A 19,185-nucleotide genomic window follows, 5' to 3' on the forward strand; every position below is an offset into this window, starting at 1 on the left:
ACCCGTCTTTGGCAATTCATACCCGGTACCTACCAAATGGAAGTTTTGATCCTGTCGGCAGACATATTCCCTCGGTCTACGCAGGAGATTGCACTTGCTGCACACTCATGCCCGCGTCACGAGTAGATGCAGCAAGCAGCTCTTGGTGTTTCTCTTGTCAAATGTTCCTCGACTTTGAGACGATTTCCCTGCTTTGGCATTTTTCTACGCAACTTAAGCGCTTTGTCGGTTCGGCGTAAGGATTGGCCTACAGTAAGCATAGTTTTTGGTAACATTACCAGCTTCGTTTGAAGCGATGTTGACGCAAAGCTCTTGTCGCGATCAACGGGTGGTCAGAGGACATCACCCACTAATATCTTCACGTCCTCATGTATAATACTAGGCCTATAGGCTCAGGGGGGATATATACAATCAGGGAGCGTTTTTCACGGTCAAAGTAGCAGCCACATGCGTAAGATTTGCATCAGTAGCAAACTTAGTAATATCAATCCATTGGAACAAACACAATCTCCATGCTTGATATTGCAATATAAAAAATGGCGGTTATTGTTGTCTAAGACAAACGACTATACAGTCAAACTTCAAGACAAAGAGAGGTTTAGGGGATATAAGGACTACTTTATCCGTAGATAGAACACAACAACTTATCTCCATACACTTCAGTTAGTCAATTATTCAACAGTTTTGTTATACAATTGTAATTCAGCTCCGCTCTGAGCGGCCTATCTACATAATGTACAAGTACGTTCCCCACAATCGCCCGCTTTACCGGTTCCGCAGGTACCAGTTGAACGCCAACTGACCTGTCTCAATGTGGAACGGCGTCGGTACCTCAGCCAAACCCGGTCTGGCGACCGGGTGTCTCAGGTACACAGCAGCGCAGATGTTTTGGTTGACCTCGAGATACCGCGGGATAAAAGCAAACGCGCTCATGTAGTCCCTAGGCCGCCATGGCGTCGCGTAAGGCGCTTGAGCATCCCGCCTGTTCCACGCCGATGTGTGTTCAGTTTCTAGTCTGAGTTTCTCGAAGGCGGAGCGGAGACGCGCTTGGTCTTCTTCTGAAATGAGGGGTTCGGCGACAGACGCGTCTTTAGGAGAGGACGATGTAAGGGCAGCGGAGCGCTCGGCGATTTGGTGTTTGAGGAATTCGAATTGTGTGTCAAGTGTGGAGATGGTCTCTGGGTTTGCGGTGCGCCATAGACTTATTGCTTTCTTAACGCTCTGGCGGAAAGCTCGGAACTTTTGCTTGTCTTTGGCTTTGACGTCTTCGGCGAGGACGCCGTCTACTTGCTCCATCAAGTCCTGTAGCTGCTTCTTCAGCTCAGTGGGTGTGGGTTCTTCGCGTGTAGACGAGGAGATAACGATGTCGTCATCTTTCTGTTGCTTAGGCGTCTGTCCACCACTTTGCTCGCGGGCTTCGGCACGGGCGGCGGCCTTTTCTTTAGCGATACGACGTGCAGTCGATGAGCGTTCTTTTGGAGCACCAGTTGCGAACATGACGGAGGAGGGCTCGACTTGGAACATGTCGCCTGGGTTGAGTGCGTAACCGGGGTAGACCATCTGCATGCGAGTTAGCTGCGAGGACATTCAACATACGGAAACTGACGCACCTTCTTGCCATTGACCTTGACTAAGCCGTGGACAACGAATTGTCTGGCCTGTCGGACACTGCTTGCGAACAGCGCCCGGAAGATGGCTGTGTCCAATCTCCTCTCCAATGGGTAGTATGCCATTTGCATGTATGGTGTCATGGGTGGTGTCCTCGCCTTATCCGGCGAATCTGCACCCATTCCTCGTCCAGCCGCCTGTTCTGAACCATCGTGCCGGGCGAGATATCTATGGTCCATGGCCACTACCGCCGGCAGGTTCCGCTTGAACATGTGCTTCCACTTCTTCTCTCGTATGTGTTCGCCATGGTATGCTCTTGTAGATGCCTTGGCCGTCCATTTCTGCTGGAAATACGTTCGACTGACGACGTTTGGAGCCTTAAGTTGTGATAGAGCGTATAATGACCATCGTGACCAGTTCTGGCGGACGTTCTGCAGCCTGTCAGCTCGCCACTCTATCCGGCTTCAGCGATAGAAATCATACCAGCTTCTTCAGCGAATGGAACCTCGGCTTCTTCCTCGGCATGGTGAAGGCGGATCAAGAATAGGTGATATTGTTACAATAGCGGCCCACGCGGCGAGCGTAAATCTGGATAGTGGTCCGTGCCCGGCTGCATCGAAAATTCCCCACTAAGAACCATAGCTATCTCTCACCTGGCGCCTTTTTCTCTCCAACAACCTCCAACCTCTTTGTCGCAAACTTAAAACCGCCCTTCGCAGCTTCTAATCACATACGCGACTCAAGCTGCACACATATTAATCATGGCAGACCAACAGACTACCGCTGCGCCAGCCGCAAATCCCGCTGAAGTCTCCAAGACTGAGAGCACAGCCAACGTCCAGTCTGAGTCCAAGACTGAAACCTCCGACTCCAAGCCTGAGGAGAAGGCCAACAAGACCGAAAACGGCGAGGAGAAGTGGGAAGTCAATGGCAAGTCCGAGGACAAGAACGGCCGTCGCAACGACCGTCGCGACGGTGGCCGTGGAGGTCGAGGTGGTCGCGGTGGTCGAGGCAACTTCCGCGACAATCGCAACAAGAGGTGCGCCTAGCCATATGAGTCTGCGTCTTTTAGTGTTAATCTTTGCGCAGGCAGAACAACCAAGAATTTGACGATCTTCCCGAGTCCGACGATCCCAACGAGATCCGCGCCCAAGTATGACTCCCGATTTCCTCTCCATTGTACGCCTTACTAACACTTCCAAGGTCGAGTTTTACTTCTCTGCACAGAACTTGGCAACCGACGAGCACATGTTCAAGGTGCTCGAAGGTCCCAAGAACACTCCTGTTTCTATCCACCACATCTGCACCTTCAAGCGCATGCGCCACTTCAAGCCTTACTCTGCTGTTGTAAAGGCACTCCGCGAGAGCAACGATCTCGACGTCGTTGATGATGGCGAGTACAGCAAGGCTGGCAGCGAAGCCGTCAAGCGCAAGGAGCCGCTTTCAGTCCCCACTAAGGAAGGCGACGAGAAGAACCCACCTACCACAGAGGAGCTCTTTTACCGCTTGAAGAACAACTCATCCAACAACATGGAGCGCAGCGCCTACGTTAAGGGCTTCGGTAGCGAAGACCAAGCCGGCCAGATTGCGCTCGAGAAATTTTTCCGTCCTTACGGCGCAGTCATGGTCCGCAAGCGTCGCGAGAATGACGGTGCCTGGAAGGGCAGCGTCTTTGTCGAGTTCGACTCTGAGGACTCCCAGAAGCAGTTCCTCGAGCTTGACCCCACACCCAAGTTCAACGGTAACGACCTTGTTACCATGGGCAAGAAGGAGTACATTGTCATGAAATGCCAGGAGAAGGGCATCAAGCCCGACTGGGAGCTGACCGAGGAAGAGAAGTACCAGCAGCGCAAGGCACAACGCGAGGCCAACGGCGACTTCAGCCGCAGCGGCCGTGGAGGAGGTCGTGGAGGTCGTGGACAGGGTCGCGGTGGACGCGGTGGACGTGGTGGCAATGACCGTCGCGACAACCGCCGTGACCGCAACCGATCCCGCTCTCCCCGTAGGCGCCGCGATCGCAGCGCTTCAAACGGCTCTGTCGACGCTGACGACTGGAACAAGCGTCGCGACCGCTTCAAGGATGGCAAGGACGACCGCGCCAGCCACAAGGAGGACAAGAAGGAGATTGAGCGCGACGCTCACGGTGTTCCCATCGTCAAGGACACCTCCAACAAGCGCAAGGCCGATGACGGCGAGCCCCAGGGCAGCCCCAAGAAGAGCAAGCTTGAGATCAAGCAGGACGAGTAGAGATGATTTCTCTACTCAGTTCCTGTGTATTCACAACGTCTATTTCACACTATGGAGATGATCTGAAGTATGTCGATGGGATATTTTTGCATTTGGCGGCGTTGAAGGACTATTATATTTCTACGGTCATCGCTATGATACCTACTGGGTTTGGGCAAAAGTTTCTTTCTCTATCTCATGGATGAACCAGTCCAACTGTATATGGTATTCGTAGATACAGTGTCTTCGCTGTGCAGACATGTAGTTGACGACGCATGAGTTCGGAAAGATGAACGAATAGAAATATCATCATCACATCGGGTTTCTGTATAATGTTTCTTATGACTAGTGACGTAATATTGTATGATTTAACTCACTTGATCCCATGCCTCTCAGCCCTGCACACTGAACCTTCAACCCAACCTTCAACCTAAGGTCATGATCTTCTTTCCCCCATTCGGTAACTTAACCCTCAATACCGCTCCTGGAAAAGTTCTCTCATCAACACCCTCATTCCAATTTGGCTGATACGGCAACTGATTGATGTTCATGTAAAGGTAGCCGTCCTCACCGATCGACGCTCCATCCGGCCAGATGATACGTGGATCTCTCACAAAAGGCTCTGTACGCAGTGTTTCCGGGTTATAAACATAAATTGCGTTGTGCTCAGGCATGCACTGATAGACCAAACCGTTGTTATCGCCTTCGAAGCCATTTGCGTTTCCGCCTCGCTGACCAAGATTCGTAACGTTGTTCGCGGCCATGATTTCTGCAAGGGGATCCGAAGAGGGTGTGAGGAGGTTTGCGGCAGGGACAGAGTACAGATAGTTTGATGTCAAGGGACTGTAGTAGATCGTCGAGCCATCGGCACTGATCTGAATTCCGTCAAGTCCCTCTCGTAGCGTTTGGATAGGCTGACCGGTTGTACGTTGGTAGAACGGGTTGCCTTGGTAAGAAGGTACGTCGCGATCTACGCGCAGTGTAGATGGGTGTTGCGTGAGTCTTCTCCAACTTTTACCAGTACCTAGGTCTAGGATGATGAACCCAGGTCGTCCTTCGTCGCTGCTGTCGACAATGTAAGCGACGCCTGATCCGGACGCCGTGGTGTTTGGGCGCAAGTCAAAGCGGATGTCGTTCATGTAGGAGTCCGGGAAGTGGACGCTAGGTGGAAAAGTGTAAGTCGCGTAAACGCTGTCGTTTGCTAAGTTGATACCGAGGATCTTGGGTCCGCCGGGTTGCGCGTATGGCATCGATGGTGCGCCAGTTGCGTCCATAATGGTGGGTCGTCCTAAAAGTTACATTTACGGAGTCAGTGTATATCTCACGTGTAGTTAGTACAGAAACATTTCTTACCTGTGTCTACTACCCAGAGTGTCTCAGGTCTTCTGTCATTTTCTGGAGTGATGTACAGGGCTTGTACGCTGATCAGCCCTGTGCTGTTCCCACTACCAAAAGGGATGCCATTCCAGCTCGTGTTCAGCTGTGAAACAGGAAGATTGAGGCTCGCGGATGGATATGGTACTTCGGCAGTTTTGTTGACGACTTCGCCGAGTGTATAGGCGTAGCTGCCGCGTGTGTAGGTCGCAAAGAAACGGCCGGCGGATGAAATGGCGAGACCTATGGGCCATTGCGAGTAGTAGTAGTGGTACTCTTCTATCTCCGGGCCGTATGACCCTGTATCGACTCGCAGAATTGAATCGCTGCTGTTTTGAAAAGTGACTTGCGCAGCTGCACTTGCTGTCAAGGCAACGACTGAGAGGATTGAGGATCGCATCTTCCACGTGATATTCTCTTAGTGCTGTAATGCGGTGGCTTTCTTCAACAGTGGACATGGGACAAGCTTCATATATAAACAAGCATTTACAGCTTCCTCCCGCTTCTGCATCGTGATGTCAGCCATTAACGAACGTCATACCTTACACGCTCCTTACGTGGATGCCGGGTGGTACATGCTAACAGCAACGGCAATTAGGTTCCATGACGTTGAGCATTTTCGGGTTTAAGCTTTCCCCGGTCGTACCTGCATGAAGCGGCTCTGCCGATCGTGGTGATCACGCAGATAAATGATTAGATGATCACCAGAGTTGTGGGTCAGAAAGACAAGTTGTAAAATATGCTGTTTACTTTGATTCTCTTGCTCTAATGTAAAACTGCGGAAGAAATTTGAGAAGATGATGCGGTTTTTGATATCGTGCTACTGTACAACACAACCAAAATTCGCGCCTAACAACGCCCTTTGAAGAAAGCTTAACCTCGGCGGCAATGCTTTAGAGCCAGAAAGAGAATAGAGAGGTGCTGAGCCAACAAGTAACCATGGCCTGCAGAGTCAGACCCAAAAGAACAGAATATGAATCAACAGGTGTCGAGTTATCGAACCTTAGGAAGAAACTACAGGAGCACAGAGTGAAGAGTCACTCTACCGTCCACTTTTGCTGGCCCTCCTCTGGCTAGGGCTGCCCACAAAGCTGCCTCGTGGACTCCGGCTAATTGCCGGCATGAGGGGCTGCTTCTCCATACCCAGCTTCCTCTCAAAGATGCGTCCGACAAGCGCTTGCACGCTTCTTTGTACATCGGGTGCCATTTCCGTACCTAGAAGCCCAACGACGAGCGGCGCAAAGAGGTCGATGTTCTTTTCGAAATCAGTGTCGGGCAATCCAGTGTATCCGTCCAGCACGGTGACGACAACGGGGCGCCAAGTGACGATGTTGCGTTGTTGTGTTTCCTCGTCAAGATCGACATAGGAGGCAATGATGTCCTCGCAGAGCGGGATCAGGGCGGCTTCGGTATCGGCGCGTGAGGCGGCGCGGTCGTTGGATGTGTCGTGGTACATTCTAAATAGAATGCTAACGTACACCGACGCCGATCCGCTCTCCTGCTTGAGCAGGTTTGGCGGTTGCTTCATGAAACCTTCCCTAAACAAACGTGATCGCAGATCACGATTCGCATTGAAGCGCTTAGCGAAGTGGTACGACTTCTTCAGTACGGCCATAAGGCGGAGGAGTTCACCAGAAGGAATCTTCTCGTAGACAGCCTCATTTGTGAAGAGCTCTTGTACCGTCTCGATCATGAGAAGTTGTAGGACGCATTTCGTGATGATCTGGTTGAAGAAGCGACGGCGAGCGGCGGTGACGACCACGGGTGGTTGCTGGAGGGTCTGATCGTCGGGACGGTAGTCTTCCAATTCCTGAGTCTGGCGCTTGGGCAGCGGCGATGGCATACGCTGCTCAACGCCGCCACTGATGCTCGCAGAGTCTGAGGTCACTAGGGATGGTCGTCTTGCGCCAGATAGGCCATTAATTCCAAGCGCGTTGTCCATTTTCGGTTCTTCAGCAGGTGTTTGGAGCGAGAGTTCGCCAGGTGGTCCGTCACTAGTGGGAGTTGTCAAATCTGATGTCTTACCAGTACCGTTGGTCGAATTCGTCTGTGCAGATGAGCCGCCGGTCGCAGCAGAGAACAGTGCTGTCGCTTCAGTCCTTTGGAAGAGGTCGACAAACGCCTTGACGATTTGACTCCAATGATCAGCCTGGAATTTCTGAACGTTTTGCAAAATCAACTGTTGCAAACAGTTGCTGCCGATGCGCGCTAGGGTGTCGTTCTCTTGACATATACAGAGGGCAAGGAGATCCAGGAACCGATCGAGCATGTACTCCAGTGAATCGAAAAAGTGGGTAAAAAGTTTGATCATGTTGCGAAGAGCTTGGATCATAGTAGTCGAGAGCCATACTGAAAGCTCCTCATGATTCAGAACCTTTGTCATCTCCGACTTTGACTTCAGCACCATGAATATGGGGTACAGAAGCTGTCGCCAAAGCATGTCCCAGAAATCCCGTGGAAAGTCGCCACCATAGCTGATCAGAGTATCGAACAGGTATTGCAACGCCCTTGATCGGACCTCTAGATCCTCACCAGTCATCAGGACGTCGTGGAAGGCGAAGAGAACTGGGAACCAGAACTGCTCTTCCTGCGTTTGTCGGCTAGGTTGCTTAGGTATCGAAGAGCCCTTTTCTGAATCCTTCAAATACCCAGCACGGGCGGATAGAGAGCACTCGGGTGTCCGTAACATCTTGGGCACGGACGACTTGAGCAGTTCTATTGCTTGTAGCGATTTCTTCTGGAACTTGAAGTTCTTTGAGAATTCCGTGAGACAAACAATAAAGTCTGCGAACGCGCCTTGCGAAATAACTACGCCAAAGCGAGTATTGTATACATGAGTGACGTTCTCGAATGCGAGGTTGACGATACCCTCTGCTATGTATCAACAGCTGTACAGACTAGAATGAAGGAATAACATACCGTACGGTTCCCTGGCAGCCACAGTGAAGACCCCGAACATCGTCTTCCAGCCAGATCGAATATTCTCACCTCGCGCTTGTATCATCTGAATCAAGCAACGTAGTACCATATCCTTGACTGAGACGACATTTGTGTTGTTAATGATGTGCTCGAAGGGTTTGAGGAAATCCTTCTGGAACTTGAAACCAGGCAGTTCTTCAATTTCCATGAACTTCATCGAAAGTTGCCGTAGTGAGTTGAGAGCAAAGTAGACGACATTAGTGTTGGTGTGGCATCCGACCTCATTGAAGTGAGCGCCAAGCACCTGCCAGATGTTGGTCCACTCAAAACGAACACGCGTCATGTTGTAACCACTGATCTCCACGAGCTTCTGCAGACTGTAAGTGCGAGGTGACTCACTTTGCCCAGACGACTGGATCTCTTGCCAGCTGACTTGAACAAGCGCTTTCACAAAGTCTACGATAGCCTCACCAGACAGGTTCGCACTATTGGTAAAGATGCGGTCCACTCCTCGGACGATGTCGGTGGACCGACTCTCCTCAGCTACTTCGGAATGGAAGCTCATGGTGCTCGCTTGTGATTTAGGTCTTTGACGATTGGCCGGAACGTTGAGATTCTTACGCGACTGTGCCGTGCCTGAATTTGACTTGAGCACGTCGGGCACGGCACGTTCATCGATACCAGAAGAGATGAGTTGGAAACGGTCCAACTGTGAAACACATGTGAGAACCTCACGCCAGGATTCTCGTAGAAGGTTACCCTCGGTCTGGGCGATTTCGATCAGGGCTTTCAACGCTTCCATGTTCCTAACTTTCATCTCGCTCACATTGTAGAGGTTGGTGAATCGCGAGAGGAAAGCCACGAAAGCCTGTCGTGAGCTATCGAGGTCGAACAAGCACGATATCCGGATTGCTAGCTTGATGCCTTCGATACATAGGCGAACGATTTCAATGTTGTGGTCTTGAGCTTGGCCAGAGAGCGCAGTCAGGATTGGCATCCAGCTGACTTCGAACATGGGTCCGACATGCTTGGAAGATGACGCAGGTATGAATTTGGAGACTGGAAGGGCCGCAGCTGTTCTTCGCTGAGCCCGAAGGAGCTGCTTGTAAAGTTGCTCGGTCTTGTTAGCCATTGCTTCAGAGGCTTGCACAATCGCCTCTCGCTGTAGGTCGCGGGCACCACCCGTCAGGACTTGTCCAATGCTAGACAATCCTCCCGCAGGTTGTTGGTTCAATAACCCCTTGTCTGCAGCAGCCTCTTGCTCAGTGTTCAGTACGATCTCATTTTGGGCGATCTCATCGTAAATAGCCTGTAGGTACTCATCCGGCAGATCAGCTGAGTCGTTGATACCACGATTGTTCTTAATGAACTCCTGTGGTGTCATACGAGGGCCTTTCATTTTCTTGCTATGTTGATCGACGTTCAACATGATGACGGAATATGCAAGAACATATGCAGTATCGGCATTAGCGAACGCGTTGGGGTTACCGGTGATGTACCGTTCAGCAAACTTGAGCATGAAGCGATCGATCTTTTGACCTTCACCAGGTAAGCGAAAGCTTTGAAGGAAGCGCCGCAGGGCGTCTGTAAAGCGGGTTTTAGTGAAGTCCATCCAATCCACAAAAGCATGCATAATCGCAATATTCTCTGGATCACCCTCTCCAAGAAACTCTCCCAGTGCTGTTTTGTCGACCTGGTCATTGTCGAGGAAGAAGCGAGCGATGTCCTCAGGCTTGTTCGAGGGAATAAAACCCTCTGCAATCAACGCCTTCAACCCACGCTTCGGCTTGTAGTTGAACTGCCGCAACGCGTTTGTGAGCGCGGTCTTTCTCTGTTTTGCCTTCTCAAGTTGGCTGTAGTCGTCCTCAGCAAGCGGCGTGACAGTCCCGGAGTCTGCTCCCACCATTGGAGACTCTGCGGCGAACCTAGTGTCTGTCGATACTCGGAGGTCGTCGAGTGATGGTCGCATATCGGGGTTGTTTTGCTTGGTGTTCTCAGGCAGGGCTTGCTGAGCCCAGTTGACAAGAGATCGGAGGATCTCGACCAGGGCTTCGAGAGACTCCTGTTTCATGGCGTACTCCTGCGGATAGCCATGCTCTGTGTCGTGCGATGAATTCATAGATACAGTCGTGAGTGATGGTGGTAATGTACCCCGGCTCTGCCAGTCCATCTGTCTCGATTGCTTCTCTCGCTGATCTTGATACGCTTGCTGCTGCACGGCTGTGATGGTGACAGGGTTGCTGGATATCTTGGACAGGTGTTCAACGACGCGCTGGAACATGTTGTCAAGTGCGGTGCGGTCGCAATCATAGTTGAGATAGATCTCTACCAGTGCCCGGGGGTCTGCAGCAAGCCTTCCGAATATTGTCAAAATGTATTGCTTCTGAAATGCAGGAGCACTTCGCTTGTCTAAAGTTGCAAGGTATATCTCCTTTAAGAATACCTCGACTTCCTTCTTGAGTGATATGCGCAGGTATTTGAGCATCTGCCAGAAGATCTCACAAGCAACTTCGAAGACCTGCTTCACTGAGCTTGCGCCGTTCCGACTCAAGCTCAGGCAGAGATACTGCTTGACCGCTTGTATGAAACTGGTTGGTTCGTCGCTGCCGCTGCGAATGGTGGCATACGGTGACACGAAGACAGCAATGTTATTGAAGAGTATGGTGTGGATCATATGCAGAGAGAGAAGTTTGGAACGCATGCCTTGCGAGCGCACATCATGGGCATGGTCTACTGTCAGACCCTTGGTGCTCAGACGGCACATGGCTCTGAACACGAGGTACGCATCTTTGACGAATATCTCGTCCTCTTCCTCCTCTTCGGTGTTGACATGAGGCGAGCTCTCTTGCCCGGACGCATGTCGCGATCCAGTCTTTCCTTTTATGCGAGTCACCAGCGTCGGTGCATTATCGTGTATACGGTCGTCGTTGAAGCTCATGTTGTTTTCGAAGCTCTGTAGTGTAATTTTAGGACCTGTGTGTCGGTCGACGGCCTTGTCGCTGGGTTCGGCAGCTTCAGCGTCGTGCTCGTCCTCTCCGTCTTCACCATTGGCTTCAGAGCCATTAATGTCTTCTGTGCTGCCTTCATCTTGCTGTACGCTCTCCTCCGATTGGCCCTTTTCATTCAAGGATGACCGTGACAAGTTCAATCGAGCCTCTTTGATGGCCAGTCTCGTCTTGACCCTCTCAAAGACTGTGCCAACCATCTGAGTCAGTGCGCCCTGTGCAACCTGCTGGTTCGCGCTCGATTTAGACAGGAGAAAGATGTTGTACGTGAGTCGCACAGCCTTCAGTAGTCCCGCTCCGTGCACAACAATCTTGTCGTTCAAGATGGCTGCCAGCAGCGACTTGACAATCTGCAGTTGCACTTCTGGCGCGGTAGCTTCACCTTGAAAGCAATCGCATATTGTGTCTATGGCTCGTTCGATCAGAGGAGGCACCTCCTCGCTGTTGTCGGCTCGTGGTTCGGCCGGCACGGAGAAGTACGAGTAGCTGATGAGCTTGCCGATGCAATCGAGCGCTGTGATGGATACGGGGACGTTCGGAGCCTCGGAGGCGAGTTGGAGCGGTTCGAAGAGCACCTCAGGGTTGATGCGTGCCGGGTCGCCCTCATTCTTGATTGCAGACAGGGCGGCATTGGTGCTATCCCCAAGCTTCTTGTTCTTCCTAGCATCTTTCGAAGCTGCGATTGTCTCGAGCGCAGTGACAACGAAGACGAGGGAGCTTCTCGTAGATGGTCGCGTGGCGGTGGTGGCTACGGTGGACTGCGAGTCTGTTCGCGGTCGATTCTCGAGAGGCAGACGATGGTCGAAGATCTGCTCGGATGACCGCGGCGCATCTCCGCCGTCGGGCACGTTTAGTGATGGCGCTTCGGTCGCGGGCGCAGGTGCAGGTGTCGATGTATCCGCCTCTTCCCGTGGAGCTTCCGGCGCCGGGGACGACGTATCCTCTCCATCCTCTGATGCTGATGCCTGTTCCGACTCGGAATCCGAATCGCTGTCCTCTTCTCCTCCTGTGTTGTATGGATGTGTTTCTCGCTCTTCTTCTTCTTGTTCCTCCATGCTCCTGGGCTTCTCCACTTGGTTTGTCTGCGTTGGCTGGGGGTCGGTATCGGCCATGGTCGTTCACGTCCGGGAGATTCGTAATAGTACCCTGTCCTCAGCAACCATGGCGGAAGGAGCGACGCAAGGTGGGAATGCAAGGCAGGGGCGACTCGTACGGGCGCAATGCAGTACAGAAACGGGAAGCGAATTGGCAAAGCCGCGTATGGTGCAGCACGAATCCCAAGGTTGCTATGTGAGATGACACTTTGTGACTTTCCTTACTAGTTACGTACCCCGACGACCAGTCCGCTGGTAGCGCGGGACGCTAGGGGGCGCCACACATGGGTGGCAGCCACAGCGCCCGAGCCACAGCTCACAGGGCCTTCCGGGAAATGTCGCATCCAGCATAGACCCTCATCGGGAGAGAACGCTAGTCGCCGGGTCTCCAACCAACTGCACTAAACTTTTCGTTGAACTGCCTTCCATCTCCTCCAGCCCCGACCAGCGCCAGAGCATACAGCTGTAGCTTGTCGCTCTCGCCCGACGAGTCTCTTCCCACCCACCCACGCCTATTTCGGTCGTCTCGAGTAAATCTCAGCGCACCGGCATCCCGACACAATGCCTGCCACCACGACTCTGCTGTCCAGGGCGGGAAGCCAATTGAGCTCCAGAGGGTCAATTGCGCTACGCGGCGCCCTCCCTACCTCGAGATGCTCTGCGTAAGTCTCCTGCAGCCGTGTCTGCCCTCACGCCAACGCCCTCGCAAGACCACAGCTGACACACCTGTAAACAGACGCACACCAGCCCTGGCCGCGCTTGCACGATACTATGCCTCGAAATGTGAGCACTCTCACCGTCTGCCCCTCGATCAAAAACTCCGGTGGTGATCGCGTTGCTAACGCCTCTTGTTCGCAGCCTACCCCTCGCACAGCGTTATCAGCATGCCCGCCCTCTCCCCAACCATGACCTCCGGCAACATTGGCGCATGGCAGAAGAAGGTCGGCGACTCAATAGCGCCCGGTGATGTGCTCGTCGAAATCGAGACGGACAAGGCACAGATGGACTTTGAGTTCCAGGAAGAGGGCACCATCGCCAAGATTCTCCGCGACGCTGGCGAAAAGGACGTCGCTGTTGGAAGCGTAAGTGCAGGCTCCGACCGTCACAGCTACGCATTGCTAACCTTCACAGCCCATCGCTGTCATGGTCGACGAAGGCGAGGACGTCTCCGCCTTCGAGTCTTTCTCCATCGAGGACGCCGGCGGTGACAAGAAGGCCGACACTCCCTCCAAGCAGGGCAACGCTGCTGAGGCCAGCGAGCCCCCGAACACTGGCTCCAAGACCGCTCCTCCTGCCCAGACCGAGTCCGCGCCTGCTGCTATCGAGTCTGAATCCACCGGTGACCGTCTGGAGACCGCTCTCCAGCGCCAGCCCAGCGTTTCCCCTGCCGCGAAGAAGCTCGCGCTCGAGAAGGGCGTCCCGATCGGTTCCATCAAGGGCACTGGCAAGGGTGGCATGGTCACCAAGGAGGACATTGAGAAATTCAAGCCTGCTGCAGGTGCTGCCCCTGCTGCTGGCGCCTCCGCAGCTGCCTACGAGGACACTGAGGCTACAAGCATGCGCAAGGTCATCGCCAGCCGTCTCACCGAGAGCATGCAGCAGAACCCCCACTACTTCGTCGCCTCCAACATCTCCGTCTCCAAGCTTCTCAAGCTCCGCGAGGCCCTCAACGCTTCCGCTGACGGCAAGTACAAGCTCTCAGTCAACGACTTGCTTGTCAAGGCTCTCGCTGTTGCCGCTCGCAAGGTTCCTGCTGCCAACTCGTCATGGCGCGAGGAGAACGGCAAGGTCATCATCCGCCAGCACAACGTTGTCGATGTTTCCGTCGCTGTTTCCACCCCCGTTGGTCTCATGACTCCTATCGTCAAGAACGTCAACGGACTCGGCCTCCAGTCCATCTCCTCCCAGATCAAGGACCTTGGCAAGCGCGCACGCGATGGTAAGCTCAAGCCCGAGGAGTACCAGGGCGGAACCATCACCATCTCCAACATGGGCATGAACCCCGCCGTTGAGCGATTCACCGCCGTCATCAACCCCCCACAAGCTTGCATCGTCGCAATCGGCACAACAAGGAAGGTTGCAGTACCAGGCGAGGCTGAGGATGGCACAGCAAGCGTTGAATGGGACGACCAGATTGTCATCACCGGCAGCTTCGACCACAAGGTCGTCGACGGTGCTGTCGGTGGCGAGTTCATGCGTGAGCTCAAGAAGGCCATTGAGAGCCCTCTCGAGCTTATGCTATAATCTGATTCTATTTTCGGTGCATTTGGGATGAATGTGTAACTTTACTATTGGGCTAGATGAGATTGGATCTCAGGGACAGACGATCTTATGTACAGCGGATGGCGCACTTCTTCTATCCCCCATGATCATTTGTCCAATTGTCGTATTGCATGATAACTCCTTGTATGAAAAGATATATCCCAACTTCTTCAAAACGATTTCTACCTTTACACCTTCTGTTCGGTCACAATGCATCTGGGCTAACGGTAGATCTAGACCGGGGTTTTCGCTTCAAAGTTCTACGCAGAACCGGGACGGCGGGTACGCTATATAGCCGGTATGTGTGTGCAGGACAGTAGATGAAAACTATAACTCAGGCTTACCACACCTGCGACAACCACATACAGCCCCACAAATGAGGCGTTCGAAGGGCAGGTGGGGATAGATGGTCGTTGTACAATGAAAGAGAAGGCGTTTTCCTGAGTATGGCTCTGGTGTGGTGCTTTCCCATAGAATCCCCTCGCAGCTTCCTCTGTATCTTTAGACTTCAAACCGCACTCACGAATTGCTGGAGATGCTCTGCTTTACTCTCTTGTCTCTTCTGTTCTTAGCGACGACTACCGCTCTTAACTTCGACTGGGAGCGCGAACAACTCACTGGCGAGGACTCGGCTCGCAATCAAGCATTGCGTTTTGGTAGTGCATCGGTGACGGCGACGTCTGGTAGATGTAAGATCATTCCACGTGACGCTGAGTGGCCGAGCGAGGATGACTGGGCGTCTTTCAACAATACACTCGGTGGTGCGTTGTTGAAGCCCAAGCCGCTTGCCAGTGTCTGTTATGCTGGCGAGGGCTACAGTGCTGCGAAATGTGACCAGTTGAAGGGGAGTTGGGCAGGCATGAATCTACAGTGAGTTTACATGGACAAGAACTAGACTTTCATCTTTATCGTACTGATTATGACAGCTCCGATGACTCGGCAAGTATCCTATCTCAATGGGCATCTGGGAATACGTGCACGCCAACCTCACAGCCAGACTCAAATTGTACCCAAGGCGGTTGGCCACAGTATGTTGTCAAAGCCACTACAGTAAGACACATTCAACTCGCAGTCAACTTCGCTAGGAATCAGAACATTCGGCTCGTCATCAAGAATTCGGGTCATGATTTCAACGGGAAGTCCATCGGTGGTTATTCTCTTAGTGTATGGACGCACAACCTCAAAGGCATAGCGTACGACCCTAGTTACACGTCGCCCACTGGTTCATATACGGGAAGAGCGGTTACATACGCCGCTGGTGTGCAGGCTTATGAAGGTTCTACATTGATGCGACAGAAGAACATGGTCATGATCGTTGCAGGAGGAGGGACCGTAGGTATCGCAGGTGGTTTCCTCCAAGGTGGCGGACATAGCTCCTATACTAGTTATTATGGACTGGCCGCAGATCAGGTGCTTGCCATCACGGCTGTTACAGCCGATGGCAAGGTGGTAGAAGCACATGAGGGAGAGAACGCTGATTTGTTCTGGGCTTTCCGCGGAGGTGGTGGAGGTACATGTTCCCGACATGGGGAAAAGTTACAGCCACTAACGAATAACTAGGAACATTCGGGATCATCACGTCCGTCGTCGTTAAAGCGTTTCCAGTCACGCCCCTAGCATCGAGCAGTATCCGTTTCTCAACCACACCAGATCGCGGATCGACTGCGCCTCCGATCTCCACGGAAACCTTCTGGGCTGGCATGCGAGCGTACTGGGAATTCTCAGTCGCCATTTGTGATGCAGGCGGCTTGGGTTACAGCTTCATTTACCCTAACAGTAGCATACCTGGTCTTACTTTCGCCGTTAGTATATCTGTACCAAACCAAACTACAACAGAACATCGACGTTTCGTGCGCCCGCTACTTCAGAAGCTAAATGATCTGGGCATTCAACAGGCTATGCCGATAGTAGGACGGTCTCTCACATCTCCATCGTCGTATGAAGAAGGATACAAACACGAACCACGACATCTCTCCAAAAGGGTACTGGGCGAAACAACAGGCCACACAATGATAGCATCCCGGTTCTTTCCTCGTACCGCCTTCTCCAATACCTCTACTCTAGAATCCTCACACCTCGCCATCCGTCACGTTGTCGAAGACGGCTCCCTGACCTTCCATGGCATGAACTACGCACCTACCCTCTCGGTTTCTGGAAACCCCAACAACGCCGTGAACCCTGCTTTCCGCACCACAGTTCTACATGCCCAAGCCTATGAGCCAAACGCACACTGGGATGGCCAAGCTCCCATTCTCTCGCATGAGGCGCTGACGCAAAGGCATGAGAGGCTACAGGCCTATATGGAGGTTTGGCGGGATGTCACGGTAGGGAGTGGAAGCTATATCAATGAGGGGGACGCGCAGGATTGGGAGTGGAAGGAAGCGTTCTTTGGGAGTAACTACGATAAATTGGCTACAGTCAAGAAGAAGTATGATCCCGAAGGGTTGTTTTGGGCGATTGGGGGTGTTGGCAGTGATGAGTGGGAGATCAGAGATGTGGATGGTAAGAAGAGAGAGGGGATTGTCACGCAGGATGGCAGACTATGCAAGGTAGGTCTGTAACTCGGATCCTTGAGATTCCAAGGAAGAGAGATGGGAGTTGAGCTGTAATCAGGGAAATATAAGGGTTATCTGGCGGTTTATGAACGACTAAATTTGAACTAGGCAGTGTGAGAATTTTGTCGTTCCCATTTTACCTACATGGGTCCTGCTGGTCATGGGTATTGATGGCATGATCTTTTATTGTCCGGAACAGGTGCGGGCTTGTTGTTGGCGTGGAAGGTGATGACTTCTGGACTCCCATCCAGACGCCTTCTTTTGCAAGTGGCGACCACTTCGTTCGCAAGGTCTTCTCGTGTCGTTACCTCCACGTCGTGGAACATGCTATGTTCCGGCAGCAAAGGCCAATCAGAAGCATCTCCCAGGACGGGTACGTCGTTCAGAGAGAAGTCATTATCAGCGTTTCTGACATAATAAACATCCTTCTCTTCAAGCTTCATAACCGTTTCGGCAATATTAGCTGCCGTGAAAGAATCCCATGTCGCCTCTTTCAGTGGAATTACACGCAGCAGCCGTATAGCGTGAAAACGGATACGATGGTGTCGACACTTGATAGCCGTGAAATACAACGGCGCTATAAAGCCAAACTCGCCAATAGAATCGTGGAGATTGACATTATCCGGGATGGATCGAGCTAGAGAGTATTCTTCAAAGATGTGTATAGCGTGCATAACTATCATGAGAAACATATCGGTATACGCTTCATACTGCTGTTCGGAGTAAGAACGCAAGCAACCGCACATGACGCTCGCCATAGCGTGATGCATAAGTAATGATTTGAATACTGATGGCTCGCGATCTGTTGGGAGCTTTGTTGGCGGTGTCTTTGCGCCAAATGATAGCGGGTCGTTGGGTCGCTTTCCGGCAGCTAGGAGTATCTTGTCGATCCTACACATCGTACGCTTGTAGATTTCGTACCAAGTCGCAAGATGGCTTGTGATTTCATCTTGTGCCGATGTCACTGCAACAACATCATCTTCAGTTCCAGCTCCTGATTTTCGATATCGTTGTTTGATCAAAGCTATGCGATGCAACAGCACGTCCAGAGTGTCCTTTGCTTCTTCAACACTTGTGAAAGCAGGATACGGCATATCGTTTCCAATCGGTTGCAGGAATAGATCGACATCCTCTAGACTGGAACCAAACAGGCTGCTCTGCATGTGCAGAGTCGCAAAGCTGCGTACGATACTTCGATCTACGATTTTCCCGTGTGAAGCCGGTCTGATTACCAACACACCGTGATGAGAGTCGTCTTTCTCAGTAGCCGTATTTTTCAGAAGCTTTAAGCCATTTCGTAAGTGTGTTTCAGCAATCTGGTACCTTCCGCGGAGGTACTCTAGTTGAGTGAACAACTGACAGGTGACCAAAATAACTGTGATGGAGTCTTTGTCTCCACGTTGTAACAGTGGCTGTAATGATCGGATGGCTTTGGTATACTGCTGGAGCACAAATTTCTCCCGCGTATCTGGAGCTTGTGACGGGTTGTAACTGCATCTGTGCGCAGCACTCAACGCCACAGCAGCATGAAGAACAGCAGGTTCTGACGAAGCTGCCGGCAGTACAATCGAGCTCCAAAACTTCGAGGCAAACCAACCCGACGTTGTATGGACGATCCTAATCCTGTATAGTTGTAGGTGTCTGAGTTCTTCGACGGGTAAAACTTTGGTAGGAGGCTTCTGAACTGAGACTAGCGAGGTATCGTTTGTAGATGCTCCGCCATATCTCTCAACGTAGGTATCCCCCCCGCCTCCCCACAAGCCGTAACCCTCGCACGTTCGACCAGTAGATCGGCAACGAGAGCACACAGGCTTTGCTTCATCACACTTAACTCTTCGGGCTCTAGTCAACGTCGGTAAGCGTTCATAGGCACAGATCCACAGACAGCCCAGACCGTTGAACAACAGACCGCCAATCGGACGATCCTGGTACCCTTGAACGAAACAAACCACTCACTTGCAGGTTCCACACCCTGTCTTTGACTTCCTCCGCACAGTAGTGCTCTGATGTTGGCATGTAGCTTTTGCAGAAGTAAGTTGATCTGACACGACAGATTCTGAGTGCATAGCGAGAGTAGTCCCTAGCTAGGGCAAGAACATGAAGGCGCTGGCTCAGATTATCTCGCAGCAAAGATACTCGGCG

General features: G+C 52.2%; 7 protein-coding genes across 7 annotated transcripts; 3 read left to right on the top strand and 4 right to left on the bottom strand.

Annotated features, from left to right (window-relative positions):
* Positions 1 to 765: 765 nt before the first annotated feature.
* Positions 766 to 2,133, bottom strand: AA0111_g8507 (hypothetical protein; the record flags this gene model as incomplete). Its single annotated transcript, XM_028654962.1, has 3 exons — positions 766 to 1,560; positions 1,611 to 2,039; positions 2,092 to 2,133. The coding sequence occupies 3 exons, from the start codon at positions 2,131 to 2,133 to the stop codon at positions 766 to 768; spliced, it is 1,266 nt and encodes a 421-aa protein (XP_028503873.1).
* A 236-nt stretch (positions 2,134 to 2,369) lies between these two features.
* Positions 2,370 to 3,855, top strand: AA0111_g8508 (hypothetical protein; the record flags this gene model as incomplete). The annotated part of the gene is made up of 3 exons (XM_028654963.1): positions 2,370 to 2,647; positions 2,698 to 2,761; positions 2,812 to 3,855. The coding sequence occupies 3 exons, from the start codon at positions 2,370 to 2,372 to the stop codon at positions 3,853 to 3,855; spliced, it is 1,386 nt and encodes a 461-aa protein (XP_028503878.1).
* Positions 3,856 to 4,259: 404 nt separating this feature from the next.
* AA0111_g8509 (hypothetical protein) lies at positions 4,260 to 5,608 on the bottom strand (the record flags this gene model as incomplete). Its single annotated transcript, XM_028654964.1, has 2 exons — positions 4,260 to 5,122; positions 5,188 to 5,608. 2 exons carry the CDS (start codon positions 5,606 to 5,608, stop codon positions 4,260 to 4,262), a joined length of 1,284 nt encoding a protein of 427 aa, XP_028504033.1.
* Positions 5,609 to 6,250: 642 nt separating this feature from the next.
* On the bottom strand, positions 6,251 to 12,244 carry AA0111_g8510 (Protein transport protein; the record flags this gene model as incomplete). Its single annotated transcript, XM_028654966.1, has 2 exons — positions 6,251 to 8,079; positions 8,128 to 12,244. The coding sequence occupies 2 exons, from the start codon at positions 12,242 to 12,244 to the stop codon at positions 6,251 to 6,253; spliced, it is 5,946 nt and encodes a 1,981-aa protein (XP_028503927.1).
* Positions 12,245 to 12,787: 543 nt separating this feature from the next.
* Positions 12,788 to 14,470, top strand: AA0111_g8511 (Dihydrolipoyllysine-residue acetyltransferase component of pyruvate dehydrogenase complex; the record flags this gene model as incomplete). The annotated part of the gene is made up of 4 exons (XM_028654967.1): positions 12,788 to 12,888; positions 12,963 to 13,009; positions 13,085 to 13,308; positions 13,358 to 14,470. The coding sequence occupies 4 exons, from the start codon at positions 12,788 to 12,790 to the stop codon at positions 14,468 to 14,470; spliced, it is 1,485 nt and encodes a 494-aa protein (XP_028503895.1).
* Positions 14,471 to 15,023: 553 nt separating this feature from the next.
* AA0111_g8512 (hypothetical protein) lies at positions 15,024 to 17,049 on the top strand (the record flags this gene model as incomplete). The annotated part of the gene is made up of 3 exons (XM_028654968.1): positions 15,024 to 15,358; positions 15,415 to 15,998; positions 16,049 to 17,049. 3 exons carry the CDS (start codon positions 15,024 to 15,026, stop codon positions 17,047 to 17,049), a joined length of 1,920 nt encoding a protein of 639 aa, XP_028503907.1.
* Positions 17,050 to 17,201: 152 nt separating this feature from the next.
* Positions 17,202 to 18,206, bottom strand: AA0111_g8513 (hypothetical protein; the record flags this gene model as incomplete). Its single annotated transcript, XM_028654969.1, has 1 exon — positions 17,202 to 18,206. One exon carries the CDS (start codon positions 18,204 to 18,206, stop codon positions 17,202 to 17,204), a length of 1,005 nt encoding a protein of 334 aa, XP_028503908.1.
* Between the last annotated feature and the right edge of the window lie 979 nt (positions 18,207 to 19,185).

This window comes from Alternaria arborescens (genome assembly GCF_004154835.1).
Source record: "Alternaria arborescens strain FERA 675 chromosome Unknown contig_21, whole genome shotgun sequence".
Classification (NCBI taxonomy): Eukaryota; Fungi; Ascomycota; class Dothideomycetes; order Pleosporales; family Pleosporaceae; genus Alternaria; species Alternaria arborescens.